The sequence below is a fragment of the Neoarius graeffei genome, chromosome 8 (assembly GCF_027579695.1).
Source record: "Neoarius graeffei isolate fNeoGra1 chromosome 8, fNeoGra1.pri, whole genome shotgun sequence".
NCBI classification, from domain to species: domain Eukaryota; kingdom Metazoa; phylum Chordata; class Actinopteri; order Siluriformes; family Ariidae; genus Neoarius; species Neoarius graeffei.
The window spans coordinates 82,004,541-82,032,351 of record NC_083576.1 but is presented as its reverse complement, the minus strand read 5'-3'; the positions used below and the strand labels follow the sequence as shown (position 1 = coordinate 82,032,351).

Genomic DNA, 27,811 nt, shown 5'->3' with positions numbered 1-27,811 from the left:
AGCTGCCAGGCACACGAAAACGAGGAAGGCCTAAAGAGGAGCTACATGGATGTGGCGAGAGAGGACATGAAAGTAGCAGGTGTGGTAGAGAAGGATGCGGAAGACAGGGAGCAATGGAGATGAAAGATCCGCTGTGGTGACCCCTAATCGGGAGCAGCCAAACGAAGATTTCCTGTTATCACTTATATTATAGCAGCTATAAACATTCGATCCCTCACCAGCCTCTTAAAGACTTTCCTGACACTGGAGACGCCTTCTTTAGGTCAAATAAGCATCTCTACACAGAAAAGTTACATCAAGAATTACACAAGTATTATTAATGTCGTCCAAAAATCCCTGTTCAAAAATTAATATCCCGCTCAATCGGCTTGTGCCTGCATGTTACATCCCATCTGTGGAGTTTATGCAGTAGCCCACCAGAACCAGAACCTGTTTGTGCAAAGTGTCCACTTCTGTACCAAGTCCCTGTGTAAGCTGCTACATATATTACAACGATGCATGCTTTGATATAATATGAGCATGTGATCTGACTTGCTGCCATCGACACCTTCTGACCAATCAGAACGGAGAATTCAACAGCGCTGTCATATACTAAGGAATAAAAGCAACGAGGTTGGATTTAGCATCGATTTATTTGTGGTCCCAGGACACTACCACCTTTCCTTGAGAAGGAAGCATTCTGGACTGATGAGTCTTTCTCTACACTCATCTACAGGATATGGATTTTGTATGAAAAGCCTTTTCAAGTCAAAGACGACTAGCAGTTAGATTTACCGACCATCAGTTGGTAGATTTACTACAAATCTCATAACTTGCCTGGGGATCATCAGTGAGTAAACATTAGCCAAGTCTATATATACACTTATATAATGCACGCACTATGCATTTGACGGACACATGCTTTTAGACGGGAGCTATTTTGAAAGAGGACCGGGTGTAAAACTGGCAGTCACGAATGTCAAAGATCCCTTTGATGCTGGTTTTAACCTGTTAGCCTGTCAACGAGAAAGAACTCAGTGTGTCCTTTCAGGTTATTAAAGAAATAGTGGCAGCTGGTGGTCAATAAAGCAAAGCTTCAACATGGTAGATGGTGCTGAATGACACCGTGACATGCAAGAAAAGGTTGCACTAAAGCTGGAGATGAGATCAGGGCTGAATTTATTTATACCAGTGGGGAAAAAAAAAAAAAGGGGGGGGTGTTTACTTCGAGAGCTTACAAGGTCATACCTGAGGGACGAGGAACTGAACAGTCCGGGAGATGCCTCCGTCCCATGATGCCATTTCCATCATGAAACCTTGGAGGGGGAGACCAAAAAAAAAAAAACCTTCAGCATCAGAGCACTGTACATTCAATGATCCACTCTACTACTTCAAACTTTGGACACTTTCAAATATATGGATTTATTTTTCTTTTTGTCTTTGAGGTTTGATAAAGGCTTAAGGTTGAAACGTAAATACTGAAGTTAAATACAATACCAGTTTCCTAGCAGTTACCTCCATTTCTTATGGAAAGGGTATAAACTCTACAACCCCGATTCCAAAAAAGTTGGGACAAAGTACAAATTGTAAATAAAAACGGAATGCAATGATTTACAAATTTCAAAAACTGATATTGTTTTCACAATAGAACATAGACAACATATCAAATGTCGAAAGTGAGACATTTTGAAATTTCATGCCAAATATTGGCTCATTTGAAATTTCATGACAGCAACACATCTCAAAAAAGTTGGGACAGGGGCAATAAGAGGCTGGAAAAGTTAAAGGTACAAAAAAGGAACAGCTGGAGGACCAAATTGCAACTCATTAGGTCAATTGGCAATAGGTCATTAACATGACTGGGTATAAAAAGAGCATCTTGGAGTGGCAGCGGCTCTCAGAAGTAAAGATGGGAAGAGGATCACCAATCCCCCTAATTCTGCGCCGACAAATAGTGGAGCAATATCAGGAGTTCGACAGTGTAAAATTGCAAAGAGTTTGAACATATCATCATCTACAGTGCATAATATCATCAAAAGATTCAGAGAATCTGGAAGAATCTCAGTGTGTAAGGGTCAAGGCCGGAAAACCATACTGGGTGCCCGTGATCTTCGGGTGCTTAGACGGCACTGCATCACATACAGGCATGCTTCTGTATTGGAAATCACAAAATGAGCTCAGGAATATTTCCAGAGAACATTATCTGTGAACACAATTCACCGTGCCATCCGCCGTTGCCAGCTAAAACTCTATAGTTCAAAGAAGAAGCCGTATCTAAACATGATCCAGAAGCGCAGACGTCTTCTCTGGGCCAAGGCTCATTTAAAATGGACTGTGGCAAAGTGGAAAACTGTTCTGTGGTCAGACGAATCAAAATGTGAAGTTCTTTATGGAAATCAGGGACGCCGTGTCATTCAGACTAAAGACGAGAAGGACGACCCAAGTTGTTATCAGCGCTCAGTTCAGAAGCCTGCATCTCTGATGGTATGGGGTTGCATTAGTGCGTGTGGCATGGGCAGCTTACACATCTGGAAAGACACCATCAATGCTGAAAGGTATATCCAGGTTCTAGAGCAACATATGCTCCCATCCAGACGACGTCGCTTTCAGGGAAGACCTTGCGTTTTCCAACATGACAATGCCAAACCACATACTGCATCAATTACAGCATCATGGCTGCGTAGAAGAAGGGTCCGGGTACTGAACTGGCCAGCCTGCAGTCCAGAGCTTTCACCCATAGAAAACATTTGGTGCATCATAAAACGGAAGATACGACAAAAAAGACCCAAGACAGTTGAGCAACTAGAATCCTACATTAGACAAGAATGGGTTAACATTCCTATCCCTAAACTTGAGCAACTTGTCTCCTCAGTCCCCAGACGTTTACAGACTGTTGTAAAGAGAAAAGGGGATGTCTCACAGTGGTAAACATGGCCTTGTCCCAACTTTTTTGAGATGTGTTGTTGTCATGAAATTTAAAATCACCTAATTTTTCTCTTTAAATGATACATTTTCTCAGTTTAAACATTTGATATGTCATCTATGTTCTATTCTGAATAAAATATGGAATTTTGAAACTTCCACATCATTGCATTCCGTTTTTATTTACAATTTGTATTGTCCCAACTTTTTTGGAATCGGGATTGTATGATAAAAAATTCAATATTTATTATCAAAAAAAAAAAATTAAAAAAGGGTGTACGCATTGCAACAGCGACCTGGAGAAAGGCCTGCACTTCATAAACAAAAGCACAAAATCTAACTTAGAGATTTTTCATTCTCAATTTTCACAAATATGGATTATTAGGGGTGTAACGATACATCATGATACGATGCGTCACAATGCAAAACTGTGCACCAAATACCAGAGGTCTCAACATGCACAATCCATAAAGTTAAAATATATAGAGATCATCCTGTCCGATATCTCCAAATTACAACAACCAACACACGTTTAAATAATATTGGCTGGGTTTTTTTTCATGGGATAATCAGATATATTCCACTCAGCTTGCTTGATACTGAATGTGTCTTCAACTGGTACATCATCATGCTAGCTGACTAGCAGGCTTGTAGTACTCGAGTCCGACTCGTACCCTAATTTTAAAGACTCGTGACTTGACTTGGACTTGAGCGCTAATGACTTAGACTTGTAAATTGGAGACGAGGACTAGGATTTTTTTTCCTAACATGCCATAATAATTTGGCAGAAGATATTTATATCTACATTAATTTTTTTTTTTTAAGATTTTTTTTTGGGGCTTTTTTCACCTTTATTGGATAGGACAGTGTAGAGACAGGAAATGAGTGGGAGAGAGAGACGGGGAGGGATTGGGAAATGACCTCGGGTCAGAATCGAACCCGGGTCCCCGGATTTATGGTATGGCGCCTTATCCACCTGAGCCACGACACCCCATCTACATTAATTTTTATACTAATTTCATGCAAGAGAATGCACAGTCACCTGTTCATGCGTCATGCTCAGGAACAAACTAATGTTAATGGCGCTAAAATGCCTGGAGAGAACGCCGCTAGGATTGTCCGCTTTGCTTATACAGACTTCTCATGCAGTGGGAAAAAAAAAAAATGCAGTTATGTGTTCCATATGTAGAAGAACTATCGAGGAGACGACCTTGAACTTTGTCATTTGGTAAGACTCCACCCAGAGAAGGAAGTGCCGCGCTATGTTCATTGCCCTGTTGATAGTGGGCGGGGCTTGCTGAGCTATGAACTAGCTAGTGTTAACCCTCTCTCATGTTATTTGCCCTGTTGATAGTGGGAGGGGCTTGATGAGCGATGAACAAGCTTTTTATCTGTAGCCTGTTAACTAAAATGGTGCAGCCGAGCAGTAACGTTAGTCCAACACAGTAGCAGAGACCCTTTCACATAAAGGCAGCAACAGCCACCGTCAAATGGTGCAGTTGAAGTCTTGTTTTTGGACTCGAATTGAAATTTTCTTTAAATGACGTGGACTTGAACACTGAGTACTCGAGACTGGACTCGGACTTGAGGTTTAGTGACTTGACTACAACGCTACTGAATGGAACATATCTGACAGACCATGAAAAAAAGCCAGCCAATATTATTATTATTATTATTATTATCCTCCATACACATTCCTTTCGGGTGTTCAACGCGTCTTTCTCTTTCAAAATTATCTCAAAATCTTCTGTATTTAACAAAGCAAACCTGGCGGCCATGTTTGTTTAGAAAATTGTCTCAGTCGCTTGCTAGCGCGGAAGTTTTACATCTCCGACGTGCGACGTCATGTCTTGACAACCACGCAAAATCGTAAACCATATTCAATGCTCATTCTCCATTGGGTAGAGTGACGTAATACACGTAGGATAAGTGATATGCCAACAATATTGCATGCTATTGAACCAAATGAATGAAACCCGCTAGAAGGGAATAGAACACACGCTTTTATTCCATCAAAAAAGTGTCCTGTGTGGATAATAATACAGGTTATATGGTTACATGGCCATGGTATAACTGGTAAAGTTTTCAGTAGCTTTCAGGATGCATCAGTCCCATGCTGATGCATCCTCCAGCAAGGACGCGTTATCCTAATGGGCTTCATGGGCAGCTGCCCAGGGCCTCGGCCACTACGGGGCCTCGGAGGTAGCGAGATCGGAAAACATGAAACGATATTTTCAGACGTTTTGATCATATTGATAACATTTTTGATGCATTTCGCCACCCTTAAGGAAGCCCACCTTGTCCCGTCGCATAAATCACCTGCCATTGTCAATATGATCACTGTCCACCATGTCTTCGCACGCTACGCCAGCTTGAGTTCAATGATTTAATTAATGGCTTCGCTTTCCAGAAAAGTAGGAAAGTGCCCTTGTAAGTTGACCCATGGCTGTCAAACTGAATGCGCAAAGCTGTGCGCCACTGCTGTTTGAGACATTACGTGTGAAAGGATGAAATGTTTCACATAGCCTAACATTTTGAGATTTATTTCTGAGAAGCAAGATATTTTTCTTTCTTTGTTATCGCTCTTTGTTTTCACAAGTTAAAAGTCGCCTGGATTCCAAAATGAAAACGAACGGTTCTATACCAAATGAATGTTCTTGTTCTGAATACTAAAGAAACTGTTGTAGGCCTCGGTTATGTTCTTGACATGTTGTTCATTGACTCACTCATTCAAAGGCTTCTTGAGGCTAAACTTTAGTTAACCAGACTTGTTAACCGTGATGTCTGATGGATTTTTTCACCATGCAATTGCCTATTTCACCACTGCTTTTTATCGATTAAATAGGTGTTGATGGATATAAAGTTTTATCGTTCAATAGTATTTCTAATTGTGCCACTGTCATTATTTAAGTTTCTGTGTCTAGTTAGACAGGCACGTCTGAGGGGATGAATCTGCTGAGCGCAGTTGACAACAGGCAGGGGTGGGGCCTCGGGGGTGTGTCTGCCCAGGGCCTCGGCAAGGGTTAACGCAGCCCTGTCCTCCAGTGGGCCAAGAAAAAGGCAGCGGAAGACGGACATTTTAACCGACTTTGGAACTCTATTTCCAGTTAAAATGACAGTTTAGGTGTGGCCTAAACTAGAGAAGTGGGATTTTTTTCTATTTCTTTCTTTCTTACTTTCAATTAAATATGAACTGTATCACTATACCCTTGGAAAACATTAGGGGGAAAAAAAACACAAGTCAAAATGTCAGAGCTTTTGATACAGTATAGTGTGCAGATTTTGTCTTAGAGTTCCTCAACCTCAGCTACATCACTAGTTCATAACAAGAGATACATCCAGGACCGTGTTCGTAGTTATATTTGTTTGTACCTGCCTGAGATCTTTTCTAAAATAATTTAGTTGGTTCTGTTTCCTATAATATAAACAAACAAACAAACAAAGTAGCAGCAATTAATTAAACCACCATAATCCTGACCAGGCAGTTACTGTGATGAAGAACTGTGGCTGGTTCTGTAAGATGCTCAGTAAAACCTACAGCTCATTTCCTCATAAAACCGCACTCATTGGACCTTAGACTACTATTTTTTAAAGCAAAGGGTCGTCTCACACCAAATATTGACTTTGTTTCATTTATTATAGTTTACTGTTTGTACAACCCCGATTCCAAAAAAGTTGGGACAAAGTACAAATTGTAAATAAAAATGGAATGCAATGATGTGGAAGTTTCAAAATTCCATATTTTATTCAAAATAGAACATAGATGACATATCAAATGTTTAAACTGAGAAAATGTATCATTTAAAGAGAAAAATTAGGTGATTTTAAATTTCATGACAACAACACATCTCAAAAAAGTTGGGACAAGGCCATGTTTACCACTGTGAGACATCCCCTTTTCTCTTTACAACAGTCTGTAAACGTCTGGGGACTGAGGAGACAAGTTGCTCAAGTTTAGGGATAGGAATGTTAACCCATTCTTGTCTAATGTAGGATTCTAGTTGCTCAACTGTATTAGGTCTTTTTTGTCGTATCTTCCGTTTTATGATGCGCCAAATGTTTTCTATGGGTGAAAGATCTGGACTGCAGGCTGGCCAGTTCAGTACCCGGACCCTTCTTCTACGCAGCCGTGATGCTGTAATTGATGCAGTATGTGGTTTGGCATTGTCATGTTGGAAAACGCAAGGTCTTCCCTGAAAGAGATGTCGTCTGGATGGGAGCATATGTTGCTCTAGAACCTGGATATACCTTTCAGCATTGATGGTGTCTTTCCAGATGTGTAAGCTGCCCATGCCACACGCACTAATGCAACCCCATACCATCAGAGATGCAGGCTTCTGAACTGAGCGCTGATAACAACTTGGGTCGTCCTTCTCCTCTTTAGTCCGAATGACACGGTGTCCCTGATTTCCATAAAGAACTTCAAATTTTGATTCGTCTGACCACAGAACAGTTTTCCACTTTGCCACAGTCCATTTTAAATGAGCCTTGGCCCAGAGAAGACATCTGTGCTTCTGGATCATGTTTAGATACGTCTTCTTCTTTGAACTATAGAGTTTTAGCTGGCAACGGCGGATGGCACGGTGAATTGTGTTCACAGATAATGTTCTCTGGAAATATTCCTGAGCCCATTTTGTGATTTCCAATACAGAAGCATGCCTGTATGTGATGCAGTGCCGTCTAAGGGCCCGAAGATCACGGGCACCCAGTATGGCTTTCCGGCCTTGACCCTTACGCACAGAGATTCTTCCAGATTCTCTAAATCTTTTGATGATATTATGCACTGTAGATGATGATATGTTCAAACTCTTTGCAATTTTACACTGTCGAACTCCTTTCTGATATTGCTCCACTATTTGTCGGCGCAGAATTAGGGGGATTGGTGATCCTCTTCCCATCTTTACTTCTGAGAGCCGCTGCCACTCCAAGATGCTCTTTTTATACCCAGTCATGTTAATGACCTATTGCCAGTTGATCTAATGAGTTGCAATTTGGTCCTCCAGCTGTTCCTTTTTTGTACCTTTAACTTTTCCAGCCTCTTATTGCCCCTGTCCCAACTTTTTTGAGATGTGTTGCTGTCATGAAATTTCAAATGAGCCAATATTTGGCATGAAATTTCAAAATGTCTCACTTTTGACATTTGATATGTTGTCTATGTTCTATTGTGAATACAATATCAGTTTTTGAGCTTTGTAAATCATTGCATTCCGTTTTTATTTACAATTTGTACTTTGTCCCAACTTTTTTGGAATTGGGGTTGTATTTTTTTTTAAATGTTGAAACATTTAAATGTAAATTAATATTAAATTATGCAAGTCTTACAATTATATTTGCTGCAAAATCCCCAGGAAATATACACGAGTATAAGCAAGGCAGAATGTTTCTAGTTGACTCGCGTATTCCCGTGAGAAATTATGTAGCGTGCAGCTGTTCTCCAAAGTCAGCAGTTCCCCGTTCTTTGCTCTGCTCTTTGCTTACTCACCTTTCACACATTTAAACACCAACTCAGCTCGCTTCAAACACCAGGGAATGGTCATCTCCTGCACAAAGAAAAAGACTGAGACTATATGATATTTATCCAAATAACACACTCTAGGCAAGAAGCAATGCTGTAAAAAGCAAAACTTTCCCTAAAAACCTGGTAACACTTTCATTTTAAGGAATACGTATAAGGGGATAATTATGGGGGTCTTGTTATTTATTTAACAAGAGTACTCGGAGAGCACAATAACCCACGTTGGCAACTAGGCCATAACTCTAGTAAAATGTGACTGAATTGAACAAAATTGCAACATGCGTATTAACAACATACAACAAAGAATCCTGCCAAGTTTTGTGAAATTCCTCCAAAAATTGTGAGAGGACTTGATTTCAGAAGGTGAGCACCCTTCCTGGGATGGACAGACGGACATCGCCACGACATAATCCCCCTTCGGGCCTTTCAGCCAGTGGGGGATAATAATCGTGAGGGAAGTTGATTTCAGAAAGCAAGCACACCTTAATGAAATTACCAAAGTACAAGTTTGTTAATAACCAAGGGCATAACTCTGAGAAAATCTGCCCAAATTAAATGAAATTTCAATCAGCGTATAACTGTCATATAACCACCAAGCCTTTTGCCAAGTTTGGTGAAATTCCTCCACAAATTGTGAGAGGAGTCGATTTCAGAAGAACGTACACCCTTGTGAAATTGTCAAAGTACAAGTTATTTAATCAAGGGTCAAAACTCTGGGAAAATTTTCACAAACGATATTACATCACAATATGCGTATTACCGTCATATAACGAGGCCTTTTGCCAAGCTTCGAGAAATTCATCCAAAAATTGTGAGAGGAGTTGATGTCAGAAGGAAACCACGCTCATGAAATTGTCAAATTATAAATTTTGTTAATCAAGGGCCACAACTCTGGTAAAATGTGACCGAATTGAACGAAATTACGTGTACTATCGACATACAACAATGCTTTTGCCAAGTTTCATGAAATTCCTCCAAAAATTGAGAGAGGAATTGATTTCAGAAGGTGAGCACCCTTCCCGGGACGGATGGATGGGCGGAAATCACCATGACATAATCCCCCTTCGGGCCTTTCAGCCAGCGGGGGATAAAAAAAATCAGAACGTCAAGGCCGTAGTAGCTCATCTGGTCTGCCATCAAGACCATCATGACAACCAAAACAAATAGAACTGAAATATGACAATGTGAGAGAGGACCAACCTCCACGACAAACTGTTTACAACAGGAACATCAACAAAGGACTAAATTTTGTTCCCCGATTGAAGATCGACCCAAAACATCGATCAGAACTGAATTCGCATGATAAATGAGAGGAGATACAATTCTAGTCAGAAGAAAATGTGTGAAGTTGACCTGATTACTAATTTGTTAGTCAAAAACTGACAATATAACGACCAAGTGTTGTGCAGAAGGTCGAGTTCTTTCAAATAAAACAATCAGAACTGAGGATTTGACTGAAAATAAACAAAGTTGTAAACAAATTGTTTACAACAGGAAAATCAATAAACAAATGACCAAGTTTCATTCCTCAAGGGAAGATCGAGCCAGAACATCGATCAGAACTGAAATGGGATGAGAAATGAGAGAGGAGATACAATTATAGTGAGAGGCCTGGAAAATTCGTTAATTTGGCCTAATTACTGACTCGTTAGCAAAATATTTGACAAAACAGCAACCAAGGTTTGTGTGGAGTGATGAGTTCTTTCAAACAAAATAATCGGAACAGAAATCTGTGGAGAACTGACAGAGGAGATATGAGTTAACTGAATCGTGGACGACGGACGGATGACAGACGCCACATCATGGCAACAGATAATCGCCCTTATGGTCAGATGAACTAAAAGTGAAGTTTTATATATATAAACACGCACGTGCATTTACTCACTATGTATTAACTGGATAACTTATGTAACAAATGACAAACGATTCCTTCGGCATCAAGCCATGAACTGCAGAAGTCACCTCTTGGTGCTACCGAGAACCTAAATGTCTAACATGGACAAGGCATGAAGAGTGGAGCACCAGAAAAGCGTTCATCTCATGGCATTCATTCATTCATGCGTCATTTCACAGTGACGTTAAGGTGTCTGAGCTCAAGTATGCAGAAGAGGGCAGACAGTGCAAGGTTTTAAACAGCAATGTCATTTTGTACATCACAAACCTATGTAACAACACATGGGTCTTTATGAATAAAATCTAATTCATATTACATAAAATAAAAGTGTCTATTTTGAGTTATACATTTCACAAACAATAAACAAGACATTATTTTTATTATTATACTCCCGCTCCACCACAAAATCATAGCCACTTGGTACCAAACTTCAGCTTGGGGTTCTATACCGTTTTCAGGTCTGTCCCACATCGACTTCCTGTTTAACGACACATACAGGGTGGATTTTGACACTATTTCAAGAAGCAAAATGCTATTTCAGAATGACAGTTTACCAGGATGCTGTTTGAAATCCCTGTGGAGAGACACTGCTCTTTACATGTCTGTGAAGATTCTCAGTCATCCAGGTCATGGTAAACTGTGGGTGGTAAAAGAGAGCAACTGGACTTGCTTGAAGATTCTTGAAGACGTTTCACCTCTCATCCGAAAGGCTTCTTCAGTTCTGTCTGACTGGTAGGGAGCATCAGGTATTTATCCTCTCATGGATGAAAAGCTCATCTAAGGTGTCGTCGAGTCATCCTGTTGGTGTGGGTCACTGGGGGCTGGATGTGAACTGCCTCGAGAGTTGTTAGGATGATCAATGGATTGCCCGTTAGGGTGATCAATGGAATGCTGATTCTCTCTGTCCTCCTGTGAGTCACTCAGGCTACATCCACACGACAACAGCAACGAGATGTTATTAAAAAAATATATATATCGCGTCCACATGGGCAACGGATCAGTAAAATATCAGGTCCATATGGCAACGCAACGCTTGCTGAAAACGATGCAATACACATGCCACACCTCTAGGTGCGCTGTAAGACGGTCCCTTCGGAGACACCAGAACAATAGAAGTAGTAAGGACGCATGCGCATAAACTATTATGCGCGAGACTTCATATTAGCCACAAAGTCAGAAAAATATGTTCGTAAAATTACATTATAATGGCCAAATACAATGAAAAGTATTTTTCCAGTCACACCTGTGAAAGGTAATCCCATGTGATCTCGTTTGGACGGCAAACCTGTTGGTACAGTTAAACGCAGCACATGAATGAGGCATCTTTATTCTCCGCTTTGACCTATCCAATATGGCGGCGAGGATGACGTATGATTCTAAGCGGAAGGCGGCGTCTTTAATGGTCCGGAATAAATTGAATGCTACACGTTGATGGATTAATTTGTTCTTCTACGCCCTTTTTGAGGAATGTATTGTAGGACTTAAACCAACATCTGAAGAGATCACTCCTTTTTTTTCCCTATTTTTGCTGGCGGGATTGACTCTGCCCTAAGAGCTATTCTCTCTCTCTCTCACTTTGTACCATTACACAATAAATATTCACAGTGAAAATATTTTGTAAGCGCGTTTCATGAACCAAGTTATAGGATTTGTTGACAACTCACATCGAGTTCGTTACACTTCTACCCAGCGTGAAGCACATGTGGTTGTGATGTCATCGTAAACAAATCCGTTCTACTCATCCAGACAACTTCGCAACGGCGCCGTTGCCAGATCTTTCCACTCTGGAACCCGTTCTCAAAAGATTTCGTTTTGGGGCACCCAAAACGCCGGTGCCATGTGGACGCCAGGCCGAAATGATAAACAATTTTATCGGATGCACCTGAATCCGTTGCCGTGTGGACAGGGCCTCAGTGCGTTTACATGCACATAGAGAAAATCGAATTTCTGCCGTAGCTCAACTGAAATCGAAGTTCTAAATGCCATGGAAACACCTTAGCTCGGCTGAAATCGAACCGAACTGGATTTCTCGTAATCGAGCTACACGACCTAGATTATGCGATTATAGCCGAGCTACTTAGTGCATGTAAACCCTATCAAGCTACTTACTTCAGCACTGCCCCTTCCGGAAGTGATGAGTGACGAGACCACAAGCGGGAAACACAACAGCCTCGGTCGGCATGACAACAGTAGTAGTAGCGAGCAGCAGAAGAGGTCAGGAGGAACAACAATCTCTCGATGTTGCTGTCCTCGTCGTCGTTCTTCTTGTGAACACGGAACTGATAACTTTGTTTATACTCTTGAATAGCTCTTCTTCATGACGACAACCGGAAGTGTACCAACACGATGGGGCGTGTAGCGTCACCTGTGGCTCGGGTGCACAATGTACCTCACACAATAGCTCGATTCCCTTGTGTGCATGTAGGATTGGATTTCTCTGGCACCCCTGCTGGGACCCTTAGCTCGATTACCGACAGTAGCTCGATTTGGATGTGCATGTAAACGCACTGACTGAAAACAACTGGGTTTTGGTGTGCATTCAATTGTCTGGGAAATGTGCCAAGGACTGCATTGTAGGTGGCTGATAAATTATGTCTTAGACCCCCACCTCTGTTCAGTGATGACCGTTCCAGGTTGACAAAAATGGCTTCTTTAACTCCTCGCTCGTACCAACAATCCTCTCTGGCTAAAATGCATACGTTGCAATCCTGAAATGAGTGTCCTTTGCTGTTGAGATGAAGGTAGACAGCAGAGTCCTGGCCTGAGGAACTGGCTCTCCTGTGTTGAGCCATACGCCTGTGAAGCGGTTGTTTTGTCTCCCAAATATACGAGTCCGTGCATTCCTCACTGCACTGAATGGCATACATTACGTTGTCCTGTTTGTGTCTGGGTATTCTGTCCTTAGGGTGGACCAGTTTCTGCTTCAGGGTGTTACTGGGTCTGAAATGTACCGGAATGTTGTGTTTGTAGAAGATCCTCCTGAGTTTCTCAGATAGACCAGAAATGTAGGGAATGACAATGTTCTTGCGTTTGTTCCTGTTTTCCACCTTGTCCGTTCTGTTCCTTTTTCTGCTCTTGAGGAAAGACCAGTTGGGATACCTGCAGTTCTGAAGTGCTTTCCTGATGTGATTCTGCTCCTTCTCTTTTCCCTCAATCGTTGTAGGGATGTTCTGAGTCCTGTGTTACAAGGTCCTAATGACCCCCAATGTGTGTACTACTTGTTTCAGGGTTCATTATTTGTTGACGTCAACATTCATAATAAGTGTCCTATTCCTTCGATTGCTTACATTCTGATATAAGCAAGAGTGTGTGTGTGTGTGTGGGGGGGGGGGGGGGGGGGAATACGTAAATGAGCAGTAGCTCACAGCTGATCTTTTTATCCCACTATGTGTTTCTTTAAAATAACGTATTACAGGAAAATTCTACAGTGTGCTTGTGTTTGTCCTGTTCATGATTTTGGATTGATGTTTAGCAGAAACCACATCTGGATGGGGAAAAAAAAAAAAACAGGGATGAAAAGGAATAAAAAGTATTTCCTGAACCCGGAGTATTCATGAGCAGCAGTCTGTGGTCGGCTGGACCGGGATCAGGGAGTTTTAACTTTTCACTTTTCAGCAAAATCTATCCTGGGTCACTTCAGACAGTCTGGTCCATTTAAAAAAAAAAAAAAAAAAAAGGCGTGTCTCCAAATTATAGAGCAACATTGAGTTTTGGAATTGAGACGACAAAACTGTATCCTGTATACAGCAGGGAGGAATGAAACATCAACTTAGTTTTATGTGCTGAATTAAATGACTAAAATTATAGTCGACCCAAATACTGTAAACGCGAGCGCATAGGAAGGAACGGATTTCAAATTTATGAGGGAAAACTTTATACTGATTAAACAGTAAAACATTCATTTTAATGAAAAGACAAACTAAATGATAATCTTAGCAAAAAAAAAAAAGAAACCCAGAGTAAATGCTCTAACTGAATTAGCTACTGTTCAGCAAAAGTTTGTACACCCCAGCTCATGAAAGGATTTTTATTTTCATGAATAATAATGACAATATTACCACTATGAAATGCATATCCAGTGATGAAGAAACATCTTAAATTAAATCTGTTATAGACCTACACTTTCCAATTAACAGTTTTCCTGATTGCACGCTTGTGGCAATTTAATCTGATTCATTTCACTGAGCTTCACTGCCAAGTATTGAAATGGTAAAGAAAGTTTATCATCAATTCAGCTTCAGTAAGCACTTTATCCAGGGTCATGGGAGCTCCGGAGCCTGTCCAAGGAACACTGAAACACTGACTGATGTGGGAATACACTCGGGATCCAATGGTTTTTCCTATTCTCTATCAATTTAAATATTCCTTTTGTTACCTCACCCGTGACGGAGTAAGCGGGGCGAGGTATTGTAATCAGTGCGGTTTCTTTGTTTGTGTGTGTGTCTATTAACAATTTAGCGTCTAGACGGTTGCACTGATTGACTTCAAATTTTCAGGGTAGGTGGGCAATGGTCCGTAGATTACCTGATTAAATTTTGGGGGGTAATCAGGTCAAAGTGAAGGTCAAGGTCACGGAAAGGTCAACCTTTCGGTCAAAATAATATACAGTGGTGCTTGAAATTTTGTGAACCCTTTAGAATTTTCTATATTTCTGCATAAATATGCAAAACAACATCAGATTTTCACACAAGTCCTAAAAGTAGAGAAAGAGAACCCAGTTAAACAAATGAGACCAAAATATTATACTTGGTCATTTATTTATTGAGGAAAATGATCCAATATTACACATCTGTGAGTGGCAAAAGTATATGAACCTCTAGGATTAGCAGTTAATTTTAAGGTGAAATTAGAGTCAGGTGTTTTCAATCAGTGGGATGACAATCAGGTGTGAGTGGGCACCCTGTTTTATTTAAAGAACAGGGATCTATCAAAGTCTGATCTTCACAACACATGTTCATGGAAGTGTATCATGGCACGAACAAAGGAGATTTCTGAGGACCTCAGAAAAAGCGTTGTTGATGCTCATCAGGCTGGAAAAGGTGACAAAACCATCTCTAAAGAGTTTGGACTCCACCAATCCACAGTCAGACAGATTGTGTACAAATGGAGGAAATTCAAGACCATTATTACCCTCCCCAGGAGTGGTCAACCAACAAAGATCACTCCAAGAGCAAGGCGTGTAATAGTCGGCGAGGTCACAAAGGACCCCAGGGTAACTTCTAAGCAACTGAAGGCCTCTCTCACATTGACTAATGTTCATGAGTCCACCATCAGGAGAACACTGAACAACAATGGTGTGCATGGCAGGGTTGCAAGGAGAAAGTCACTGCTCTCCAAAAAGAACATTGCTGCTCGTCTGCAGTTTGCTAAAGATCACGTGGACAAGCCAGAAGGCTATTGGAATAATGTTTTGTGGACGGATGAGACCAAAAGAGAACTTTTTGGTTTAAATGAGAAGCATTATGTTTGGAGAAAGGAAAACACTGCATTCCAGCATAAGAACCTTATCCCATCTGTGAAACATGGTGGTGGTAGTATCATGGTTTGGGCCTGTTTTGCTGCATCTGGGCCAGGACGGCTTGCCATCATTGATGGAACAATGAATTCTGAATTATACCAGCGAATTCTAAAGGAAAATGTCAGGACATCTGTCCATGAACTGAATCTCAAGAGAAGGTGGGTCATGCAGCAAGACAACGACCCTAAGCACACGAGTCGTTCTACCAAAGAATGGTTAAAGAAGAATAAAAGTTAATGTTTTGGAATGGCCAAGTCAAAGTCCTGACCTTAATCCAATCGAAATGCTGTGGAAGGACCTGAAGCGAGCAGTTCATGTGAGGAAACCCACCAACATCCCAGAGTTGAAGCTGTTCTGTACGGAGGAATGGGCTAAAATTCCTCCAAGCCGGTGTGCAGGACTGATCAACAGTTACCAGAAATGTTTAATTGCAGTTATTGCTGCACAAGGGGGTCACACCAGATACTGAAAGCAAAGGTTCACATACTTTTGCCACTCACAGATATGTAATATTGGATCATTTTCCTCAATAAATAAATGACCAAGTATAATATTTTTGTCTCATTTGTTTAACTGAGTTCTCTTCAGGGCTTTGAACCGGTTCAAGGAACGAAAACCGGGAACTTTTTTTTATTTCACATGGAACAGAAACGAAACCAGAAACTTTATTATTTTTTATGTTCCGGAACAAACGCTTATTAAAAATAATGGTAACCGGTTAATACCGGTTTTTATTTCGTTCCTCAAAGTTTCCGTAGCCTACAAATAAAAAAGCCATTCTTCTCCTGCGCAAGTTTCTATGACCCGCTGGGGTTCACTTCCTGTGTGACGTTCGCTGACTGAATGGAGAGAGCGGGAAGGTGGACTACTATCACGTCTCCATTACTGAGTGTCTGAGCAAAGAAGAGCCTGAATGTTGCAACCTCCCTATTGGCTGTTTGTAAAAATGTATCAATTGTTGCCCTTCCCACGGGAATCATCGCGGGCTCGAGAGACGAGACCTGACGAGTTAGTTCGTTGGTAGCAGAACAAAATGTCTGGACATAAATCGGGTTTTCAGAAAAGGAAAGAAAATAAACGGAGGGTCGAAAATACAAAAAAGGAGGCAGAAAATGCAAAACGAGTTTTAAGGTAGGACAAATGGTTACTTTTCTGAGGCAGCCCGCCGTGGCTGCCTGCAGGCTTATTTATTATAGCCCATTTAGTTAAAATAGTTGATATAAAGTGTTTATAGTTATAGTTATGTGATGGTTGTCCTGAATTAGACTGGTTTTTTTTTTTTTGGGGGGGGGGGGGGGTGTTGCGCGATGTTGCACCCGGGTCCAGATTAGGGCAGAACCGGCCCTGGCTACATTTCAGGTGTAGTTTGTTTTATGAATGTATGTACTTGCATAGATGTGTACTTGGCCTTCCAATATGGTGCTTAACAAAATCTCGCGGCGCGGTGACGTCATGCGGTAGCCCTCTATAGGGCCTGACTCGCCTTTGGTAACACACTAAACGAATTCTCTTTCATTTTTGGCACTTTTTCTGTTTGTGTAGATGGGAAGACATACTGAGAATCCAAATCGCCAACATTTGAAATAATAATTGTTTTGAATTATTTCTTGTCTTATTTAATGAAGGTTGTAATAGAATTAGCCTACATTTGGCTTAAGCCGGATGAGACAGAGACATAACTTTATAGCCATTTGTTAAACCGCTGACAGGGAACGTAATTAACCGTTCCGGGAACGAAATTTTTTTGTTCTAACCGGTTCGGGAACATCTATTTAATGGTGGAACCCAAAACCGGAAACGTTAAAATTCCGTTTCTGTTCGGAACGAACCAATAGGAAAAAAATTCTGGTTCAAAGCCCTGGTTCTCTTTATCTACTTTTAGGACTTGTGTGAAAATCTGATGTTGTTTTAGGTCATATTTATGCAGAAATATTGAAAATTGTTAAAACTATCTGTAGAGTCTGTCACACAACAGCTCTTTTACATTTCAGATCTGCTTTTTAAATTACTTTATTTTAAACCAGTTTAGCACATGCTAATCTTACACTGGGCCTTCAAATCTATCCGGGTTTGGGACTGGCATACACCAAGTATGCACTGTCTTGTGGCTGGGTGTTTTACCTAACCTGCATGTCTTTGAACTGTGGGGGAAAACCCACGCAGAAAGGCCTCTGTTGGTTACGAGGTTCAAACCTGGAACCTTCTTACTGTGAGGTAACTACACCACCATGCCGCCACGGTGTCTTTTTTGTGTCTTTTCATGACATTAGTGCTGAGTTCCTTCCACCTATAGTGAAGTCACATACTTTCATGCTATTGTACGTTATTGGGCCCCTTACTGTGCCCTCTGTGTGCCACTCACTGTACCTCAGATTGTGAAATATAATGAACTGCCAGAGAGCTCGTCTCTAGTACGAGTCAAGGTGAACATAGCTGGGGCCATTGAATAATTTAAGAAGCCTTTGGTCACATGTATGCTCAAGCGCAGCATTTAACCCATCTGAAGCAGTGAACATATGCATATATACACACACACACACACACACACACACCCAGAGCAGTGGGTAGCTATGCTGCAGCACCCAGGGAGCAGCTGGGGGTCAAGTGCTCTGCTCAAGGGCACTTCAGCCACGATACAGAGGGAGGGGAACTCCCCTCACATTTTTCTTGCTGGTCCCGGGAATCAAACCAACAGCCCTTTGGGCCCAAAGCTGCTTCTCTAACCTTCATGCCATGGCTGCCCCCAATTTATCACAGCCAATCCACATTCTGAGAGGTGGGAGAAAGCCTGAGGAAACCCGTACAGATGTTTCTCGTGGAGAACATTTGAAATTCCATTCAGACAGGAACCCAAGATCGACCCAAGAAGCTCTGAGGCAGCAATGATGCGTCCCAAGCCAACAAGCTGCCCTAATGTTAAAGATTTACAAGGTAAATATTGTCACCATTCCGTCACGGCATTTTATGAAGCTGGACCTTCAGAAACTTTGGTAGAATTCTCGTTCACTCCTCCGTTCTATGGTATACCGAATCGTGGCTGGAGTCAGATCATGACCAGGAAACAATCTAAACAGTTCACTTCTATGATAGTTGTTCCTAATAAACTGGATACGCAGTGGACATCCTACATAGTGAGAGACGCAGCACTGGATGGAGTCTCACCTCGGACATATCGTGCACGAGCAGCAGCGGGATGGTGATGGTGGTGATGTCGTGCGTGCAGCAAACTTTCAGGATGTTGCGGAGGCCCATGATGGCCGGGTCTCGAGCCGTGAGGTTTGCCGAGCGCACGTTATCATCCACGCACAGATGAAACATTATGTGAACCTCGGACAGGTTGGAATGACGAGTGATATAGAATTCGCCTGAGAGAGAAAAAAAAAAAAAAAATCAGACATCTTTGATTAGATTATGAGGAGGACCTATAGTGATAAAGCGAATAAAACTAGTGCTTAAGTCATGAATTCAAATTTACCAGGAAGGATGTTTGAAGGATTTCGCTCGATGTTCTTGTTTTTTTCATCGTTGTTCCCGTTTCTTGGCATCTCTGCAGAACAATGGAAATTAATTTACATTTATGTTTTAAAGGGATCCTCCAGCGGATTTACTCTTAAACTTATGTTTAGTAAAAGTATTTGTAGATTTCAACAGTCAAACATTCATTTTCAGAGACCAAATAGTGTTCTGGAAAAATTAATTTTTGTTAAAATACCAGACGAGCCTCCCGCGGAAGTGACATATGCGATGACGTGGCTTAGTGGAAGCTTGGAGCAACTCGGCCGTTTATATCCTCTGCTTACGTCGTGGTTGTGTTAGTTTTACAAGTTTTTTACTGAGTTTATTAGCCTAGTAAACTAGACCCACCCGCCCAGTGGCCAAAAATATTTTTGCCTAGCGAGTGGGTCTAGCCTCGCACCATATAAACAAAAACACCCCGGGGAACAAATCGTGCCCGCCAATCACAACGCAAGGTTTTTGTTCGGATTCTTTGGGCGGGCTTTTGTAGGAGTGACGACAAAGCTGCGCGACGCTGGAGAAAGCGCAACAGGGAAGATGGCTACGGCTAGTGAACAGCGCGCGTTTGACTCCGCTTTGGAATCAGTTTTAGAAGAATTAGACTTGGAGTTTTCGTTGAAACATGAGCAGGAAGAGGCTCTCCGCTCATTCCTTTTCAAGAAGGACGTTTTCGCTGTTTTGCCGACCAGCTGGCTCCGCTGGTAGCCAAAAGGATGGGGCTAGTTTGTGCAGTACGAAGAATTAATAAACAGCTTTGAAACATTACTTTTTGATTGTTTCTTATTTTCCCGTTATTTTAAATTTAAGGGAAATTATTTCACCAAACACCACTAAATAAAAACTCTCAAAAACAGTTTAAGCAAACCCTTGAAAAACACTTGGAAAAAAAAATGAGTGTATGTGGTACAGACTCCAAACTTGTGGTCATTATCTCCAAACTTCTTAATATCTAGAACCTGTTTATTAATTAATACGCGTTTTGAAAAATTATTTATTTCAAGGCGTCCCCCACTGCTTTCTGTCGCTCTGACTACGTCACAGTCACTGTTGCGCTGATTGGTCAGAGCGTTGGCCTATACGCACAGAGACAGTTTGAAAGACAGCGGGTTGTTCCTCCTACCCCCTTCGGAAATGTCTACGGATCGAGGCCAGACTAAATATTCACATTTAGTCTGGCTTGCCAGGCTATGAGTTTATAGTTTTTTTAAATAAGCAGAGTATGCCTCATTGCGCAGCATATAAATGCCAAAATGATGCTAGAAAGAAGGACGATAAAAGAAAAATCTTTTCACCGTTTACCTAGCCAGAATCGTACAACTATTTGCAAGAAATGGATTCATGCCATCAGAAGACCTCAAAGCAATCTGCCTGCGATGCCTTACTTATGCTCCGAACATTCTGAATCACCCTGTTTCGATGAATCGACGGAATTAAAAGCAAGATTAATGGGGGCTTCCAGAATAAAAAGAAATAAAAGACGATGCCGTGCCAACAATATCTGCCCATCGTTCAGCTCCAAAAAGTTTGCCGATGCAGTGCTGAGCAGCAACAGAGACAACAACACCGGGAGGTTAGTTTCGACTTTGTCCTAAGGTGGTTCTTTGTAGTATATTATCAGTGTCTTACCTGGTGAATTGTTATCGGCATTCTGATGCGTTGTCGGCTCTTCAACGTATACTGGAAGAAAATATGGGTAACAAAGAAAACACCGACGTTAAAGAACAATCACCGACGGATCAAGAGACGGAGCATTCGATTGAGCTTCAGGCAGTGTTGTAATCGAGTCACTAAATCTCGAGTCCGAGTCCAGTCTCGAGTCCCCAGTGTTCAATTCCGAGTCAAATCAAAGAAAAATTGGAGTCCAAGTCGAGTCCACTATTGATCCGAGTCGAGTCTGAGAACAAGACTCCGACCGCACCATGTGACGGCGGCTGTTTCAGCTCCATTAACATTAGTTTGTTCCCGAACATGACGTATGAACAGGTGAATGTGCTTCTCTTTATCAGGGAGTGTGAAGTATTCTGTCAGAGATGGTTGGGAGACGGATGGAAGTACAGAAGGTGTGTTTATTAATACAAGTGAAGATGGTAAACAATCCAGAAAGGCAGGCAAAATCGTAAAACGGTGAAACAGGCGATAAGTCGAGCGAGGCACAAACAGGCGATCGTAGACTCGGCAGAATCAAAGACGAGAAACAGGAAATCAGGAACCCAAACAAGGAAATAAGGCTCGGTAATGTATCAGCAACACAACTCAATACTTCGTAAAGTAAGTGTGTTTTCACACAGCATTAGGTGTGAGTCAGGAGCACGCCCGAGAGTCTATCTGATGCACGTGCCAAGGCACACAGATGTGACGCTCTTGCACAAAATTAGTACAAAAATTAATGTAAATATAAATATCTTGCGCCAAATTATTATGGCGGCGGCACGGTGGTGTAGTGGTTAGCGCTGTCGCCTAACAGCAAGAAGGTCCTGGGTTCGAGCCCCGGGGCCGGCGAGGGCCTTTCTGTGTGGAGTTTGCATGTTCTCTCCGTGTCCGCGTGGGTTTCCTCCGGGTGCTCCGGTTTCCCCCACAGTCCAAAGACATGCAGGTTAGGTTAACTGGTGACTCTAAATTGAGCGTAGGTGTGAATGTGAGTGTGAATGGTTGTCTGTGTCTGTGTGTCAGCCCTGTGATGACCTGGCGACTTGTCCAGGGTGTACCCCGCCTTTCGCCCGTAGTCAGCTGGGATAGGCTCCAGCTTGCCTGCGACCCTGTAGAAGGATAAAGCAGCTAGAGATAATGAGATGAGATGAGATGAAATTATTATGGCATGTTCCAAAAAATAAAGAAAAAATCGGAGTCCTCGTCTCCAATTTACGAGTCCGAATGCAGTTAATGCACAAGTCCGAGTCCAAGTCATCAGTGCTCAAGTCCAAGTCGAATCACGAGTCCTTAAAATTAGGACACAAGTCAGACTCGAGTATTACAAGCCTGGCTTCAGGTCCGGGCTACTATACTCCAGATAAGAGAATTACTCAGAACGTTTTGCATGAAACTCACTCGTTTGAAATTTCCGAAGTTTTATATCATGGTAGATTCGTTTATGTGCTCGGAGCGTGAATTGACCAGAAAGACAGATATTGCTGTGCAATGTCTGACTGAAATCAATGTCAGTGTTGAAATCCAGACAGAGACAGTTGTCTTCAAAGAAAAGATTCTCCAGCGTTCTTTGTTGGGAGATGAAAGCGTCTCATTAGATGATTCGTTCAAACTCTACTAGCAAAACCACGAGGATACAAACAGCCGAGTTGCTCCAAGCTTCCACTAAACCACGTCATCGCGTACGTCACTTCCGCAGGAGGACCATCTGGTATTTTAATAAAAATTAATTTTTCTAGAACACTAACACAGTCTTCGAAAATGAATGTTTGACTGTTGAAATCTATGAATACTTTTACTTAACATAAGTTTGAGAATAAATCTGCTGGAGGATCCCTTTAAAAGTAGACGGCCTTTCGATTTCATAAAACTGGTGAAATTTAGTTTCCTCTGAAATTTGGTCACTGTGACATATGCTTATTTCTGTAATATCTATTAAAGAAAAAAAAAAAGCACACATACCAAGCCATTCTGTGGCTGGGAAGTTATTTAATTTGAGAGAATTAAAGTGAATAATGTGCATGAAATCAATCGCTTCACACAGTCAAGCAGATAAAGGAAGTCCGTGTGCGCATGCGCAGGTTTACCTTTCAGCATCGTCGTCTTCTTTTTCTCTTGGGTTTTACAGCAGCTGGCATCCACAGTGCTGCATTACTGCCATCTATAGGTTTATCTTTGAGCGTGCACTGACAGTTCCATCATTCTGTCGCTAAACGAACAGCTGATCACACCGAGGTGCTCGCCGAGCGCCGATATTTATTAGTTTGGTCCTGCGTTTCCGTTCCTTCGTATATAACCTAACGTCTTTTCTTCTCACTTTCCGTTACTGTAGTCGGTCTTTCACGTTTCATTCGCACGCTCACGTCCTCCATTTTTATCTCCTGTTTCAAATTTGTATCCCACAATGCCTTGCGCGAATGGGTAAAGCCCATCACGTGATGTGATGCATGACGTAATATCTTGTATTGGGTCATGGTGAAGCAGGAAAAAATAGCGGAGAATTTAGGGCCATGTGGCTCTAAATTCATTAATTGTTCTGTTAAAAAAACGAATAAAATTGGAAGGCTGTGATTCGAATTCAGTAGCTTTCAGTCCACTAAACAAAAATAATTGGGTGTCGGGGAAAATTCTTTTTATGACCTACGCTTGAAAAATCTGAAAGGCAGTCTAGCTTTAAATCTCAAAGTGCTGCCTGAGATTATTCTCCTTTAACAACGCCCCCTGTTGTGCTTTATTATTGTCCTTACTGACTTATGATTGGAATGTGTGTTAAATCATATCAGTCACACTACTGCGTTTCTTATAAAACCTGCTCATTTTAAATCTCAAAACATTCCTAGCAGTAAAAAATGTCAATGTCCTAAATACACATACGCCAGAAAAAAAATAAATTTTATTTAAAATTATGTATATAAATTCATATTCGAAGACTTTAGTCAGCTTCGAATGTCCATAACTCAACAGCAAATCCGTCAGATTAAAAGTCAGTGACCATGAGGACACTCAAAATCCTGGCAAAAATATTTTGACGGCCAGAAAAGAGCTGGATCACGTTTCATTGTTGCTGGCATCAGACAAATGAAATGCAACACTTCCCTGAGGAGCCCGTGAAGTTGGATACGCCATGGTGCAATGCAGAGGTTGGCATTTCGGAAAGGGGGACTCCACTACACACCCACACGAATACACTCTCTCACACACAGTTGCTGTGTCACTCACCCGGCTGTTCCCTCTGCTTGCTGCTGCGCTGCGCCCGTGCGTACAGCACCACCTGCTGGATCACCTCCAGCTGCTCGGAAAGTCGCGGGAAATGGAAATCTGTGCACTCCTGAGACACGGTGGCAAAATCTGGATCGACAACAACAAGGGATGGAGTTTAAACCACATCTTAAAGGCTAAAATGTTTGACTTTAAATGTTTTGGTTGAGTAAGTATAGTACTAGTAGTATAGTGTGATGAGGAAATGTAAAACAGTGACATTTTACATTAAAATGATAGATAAATGACATGACAAGGTGTATTCTCAGGTGTCATCAAAAATATATTTAAGGGATTTAAAGCTACAGTCAGTCGTTTTAGCGTAAGTCAGCTAAAGCTAGCAGTTTTGAAAATCCAAATATAGTTAATTTATTTGCGGTTTCCTCCAAAGCCACGCCCCTAAAACAAGCCAAATGTTCATGTAGGAGGTGAAGGAGGTGGAGCTGGTTGGATGTTAGTAGTGCAAATTAGATTTTTTTTTTTTTATTCTCCATTTTAAAGATCCTGGAGTTTTTTCTGTGAGTAGACAATTTCTTGATAGCTACAGGAATATCAAATCTCATCTCATCTCATTATCTCTAGCTGCTTTATCCTGTTCTACAGGGTCGCAGGCAAGCTGGAGCCTATCCCCGCTGACTACGGGCGAAAGGCGGGGTACACCCTGGACAAGTCGCCAGGTCATCACAGGGCTGACACACAGACAACCATTCACACTCACATTCACACCTACGGTCAATTTAGAGTCACCAGTTAACCTAACCTGCATGTCTTTGGACTGTGGGGGAAACCGGAGCACCCGGAGGAAACCCACGCGGACACGGGGAGAACATGCAAACTCCGCACAGAAAGGCCCTCGCCGGCCACGGGGCTCGAACCCGGACCTTCTTGCTGTGAGGCGACAGCGCTAACCACTACACCACCGTGCCGCCCGGAATATCAAATATCACAACATTTGTTCTGGCTGAAGAATGGCTGACTCCACCTTTAAGATCCTTTATTATTCTAGCCACATTCACCGGATATGAGCAATCACGCGGTCTGATTGGCTACTCTACTACTAGGATATCAGCTCATATACCATGAGTAGAGAAAAACAAAATGGCGGTTGCTGAACCAACCGAGGACGAAATAAAAACTCTACTTGAAAACACCCCCCCCCCAAAAAAATGGAATGAAAGTATTTGATAGCAAGAACATATCTTTTTTTATTTTCAAGAATTACTATTATTATTATTATAGCATTTTTCACAAATTGCTCCTGTCATTTCACCGGTTTGTTTACATTCTAAGCGGAAATGATCTTGTCGGATGTTTTGTATCAAGTTTTTATTTATCGAATTTGCAAAAGAAAAAAAAAATAATAAAAATACTCCGTTTCTCAAAATCCAGTGAATGTAGATAGAATAAAACAATTATTCCAGTCAAACTCATCATACATCAGCTCACGTATAACTCGAGTTCGTGGAATAACTTATTCTATTCCCTTCTAGCAGGTTTCATTCGTTTCGATAGCACGCAATATTGTTTGCATATCGCTCATCCTACGTGTATTACGTCACTCTAGCCAGTGGAGAATGAGCGTTGAATATGCTTTACGATATTGCATGGTTGTCAAGACAACATGACGTCACACATCAGAGATGTAAAATTTCCGCGCTAGCAAGCGACTGGGACAATTTGTAAACAAACATGGACGCTAGGTTTCCTGAATTAAATATGGAAGATTTTGAGAGAATTCTGAAAGAGAAAGACACACTGAACACTCGAAAAGAACGCGTATGAATAATAATAATAATAATAAATGGCTTTTTTCGTGGTATATCAGATATATTCCATTCAGCTACTCGTCTTCGTCAGTGATGGGAATAACGGCGTTAGAAATAAACGGCGTTACTAACGGCGTTACTTTTTTTAGTAACGAGTAATCTAACTAATTACTTTTTACATCGTTATAACGCCGTTCCCGTTACTTACAAAATACTATGCGTTACTTTATTAAAGCTGTTCTCATCTGGCACGCTGCTCGTTCAGCCTTTCTTTCCTCTGCTTTCGTGTGGGGCGGGGAGACGCGAGACAATGGCACAGTAAGCCAATCAGAGTAGAGTTGGACAACATAGATACTGTACGTAGGTAGGCCACGCCTACTGCACGACTGCGCGCTCTTTCAATCGGAAGACCCAGCGATGGCGAGCGGTCAGCCCAGCACTGCGCTTTCACATTGGAAATACAGCCAGGACTTTTCATTACTTTAAATAAAAGGCAAGAGTGTTTACGTGCAATGCACATTACAGCATGTCGAGGAACAAAGCGTTTGTCCTCGTCAGTGGCCAGTAATTAGTAACAATTTTAATAACTACAAAAATATATTGGTACATTTGATAGATGTCTTATCTCACATTGTCCCACAAAAATATTAATATAGTGTAGATAACGTTACTAATTGGTTCTGTTAAGTGTTCATTTCAGTCATTAAACACATTTAACATTCACTTGTATTATGATTACACTAATTGAATTTGATTTTTTTTTTGAGGGGGAACAAAATGTAACGGAATAATTACTTTCTCTGGTCATTAGTTACTTTTATAACAAAGTAACTCCGTTACTAACTCAGTTACTTTTTGGGAAAAGTAACTAGTAACTATAACTAATTACTTTTTTAAAGTAACGTGCCCAACACTGGTCTTCGTCTCGTATATATCTGATATACCACTCAACGCCAGCCAATATTATTTATTTATTTACAGCAATAGCATTCACACCAGGGCGGCACGGTGGTGTAGTGGTTAGCGCTGTCGCCTAACAGCAAGAAGGTCCGGGTTCGAGCCCCGGGGCCGGCGAGGGCCTTTCTGTGTGGAGTTTGCATGTTCTCCCCGTGTCTGCGTGGGTTTCCTCTGGGTGCTCCGGTTTCCCCCACAGTCCAAAGACATGCAGGTTAGGTTAACTGGTGACTCCAAATTGACCGTAGGTGTGAATGTGAATGGTTGTCTGTGTCTATGTGTCAGCCCTGTGATGACCTGGCGACTTGTCCAGGGTGTACCCCGCCTTTCGCCCGTAGTCAGCTGGGATAGGCTCCAGCTTGCCTGCGACCCTGTAGAACAGGATAAAGCGGCTACAGATAATGAGATGAGCATTCGCGCCTTGAAATGTTAGTATTTATTATGCAATTTCATGCTGCAAATAGTGATTACAAAAATTAAAAGCAGTGTTTAGAAAGTGTTTGATGGTAATAGTACTAGTAGTAAGTAACTGGACTGGAGAATGAGTCAATCAGTTCTTACAACTCCAAACACTTGGATGTCTATGTAGTGAACGAGTGAGGTGTCATGCCTCTCTTGATGCCGCTGTAGGAGTTCACTCGGTTATCCACGAGCAGGACGAGCCCGCAGAGAGAGGACGAGTACAATGAGAACGCCGTCTGTAGCCGACGCAGCTTGACGCTGCCTCCGCTGCCATGGCGTCTGTGCTTGCAGAAGTCCAGCACGTTGGCCCGCACCAGCCGCAGGTTGTGCATCGTCTTCAGCTGAGCCCCTGGATCAAACGACACAGAAATGGAAAGAGATAT

General features: G+C 41.8%; 1 protein-coding gene across 2 annotated transcripts in view; it reads right to left on the bottom strand.

The window, feature by feature from the left end:
- Positions 1-27,811, bottom strand: part of c8h12orf4 (chromosome 8 C12orf4 homolog) — a 54,556-nt gene that overhangs the window by 7,440 nt on the left and 19,305 nt on the right. Inside the window, exons 2-8 of one of the 2 annotated variants that reach the window (XM_060928354.1) lie at positions 27,577-27,777; positions 24,208-24,336; positions 20,971-21,021; positions 19,304-19,375; positions 18,991-19,193; positions 8,384-8,441; positions 1,228-1,295 (exon numbers count right to left, since the gene is read on the bottom strand). In XM_060928354.1, coding sequence (XP_060784337.1) covers positions 1,228-1,295; positions 8,384-8,441; positions 18,991-19,193; positions 19,304-19,375; positions 20,971-21,021; positions 24,208-24,336; positions 27,577-27,760 — 765 coding nt within the window. In that variant the 5' untranslated portion in view covers positions 27,761-27,777. The remainder of the gene's footprint in view (positions 1-1,227; positions 1,296-8,383; positions 8,442-18,990; positions 19,194-19,303; positions 19,376-20,970; positions 21,022-24,207; positions 24,337-27,576; positions 27,778-27,811) is intronic. The other variant, XM_060928355.1, reaches the window with a different exon arrangement.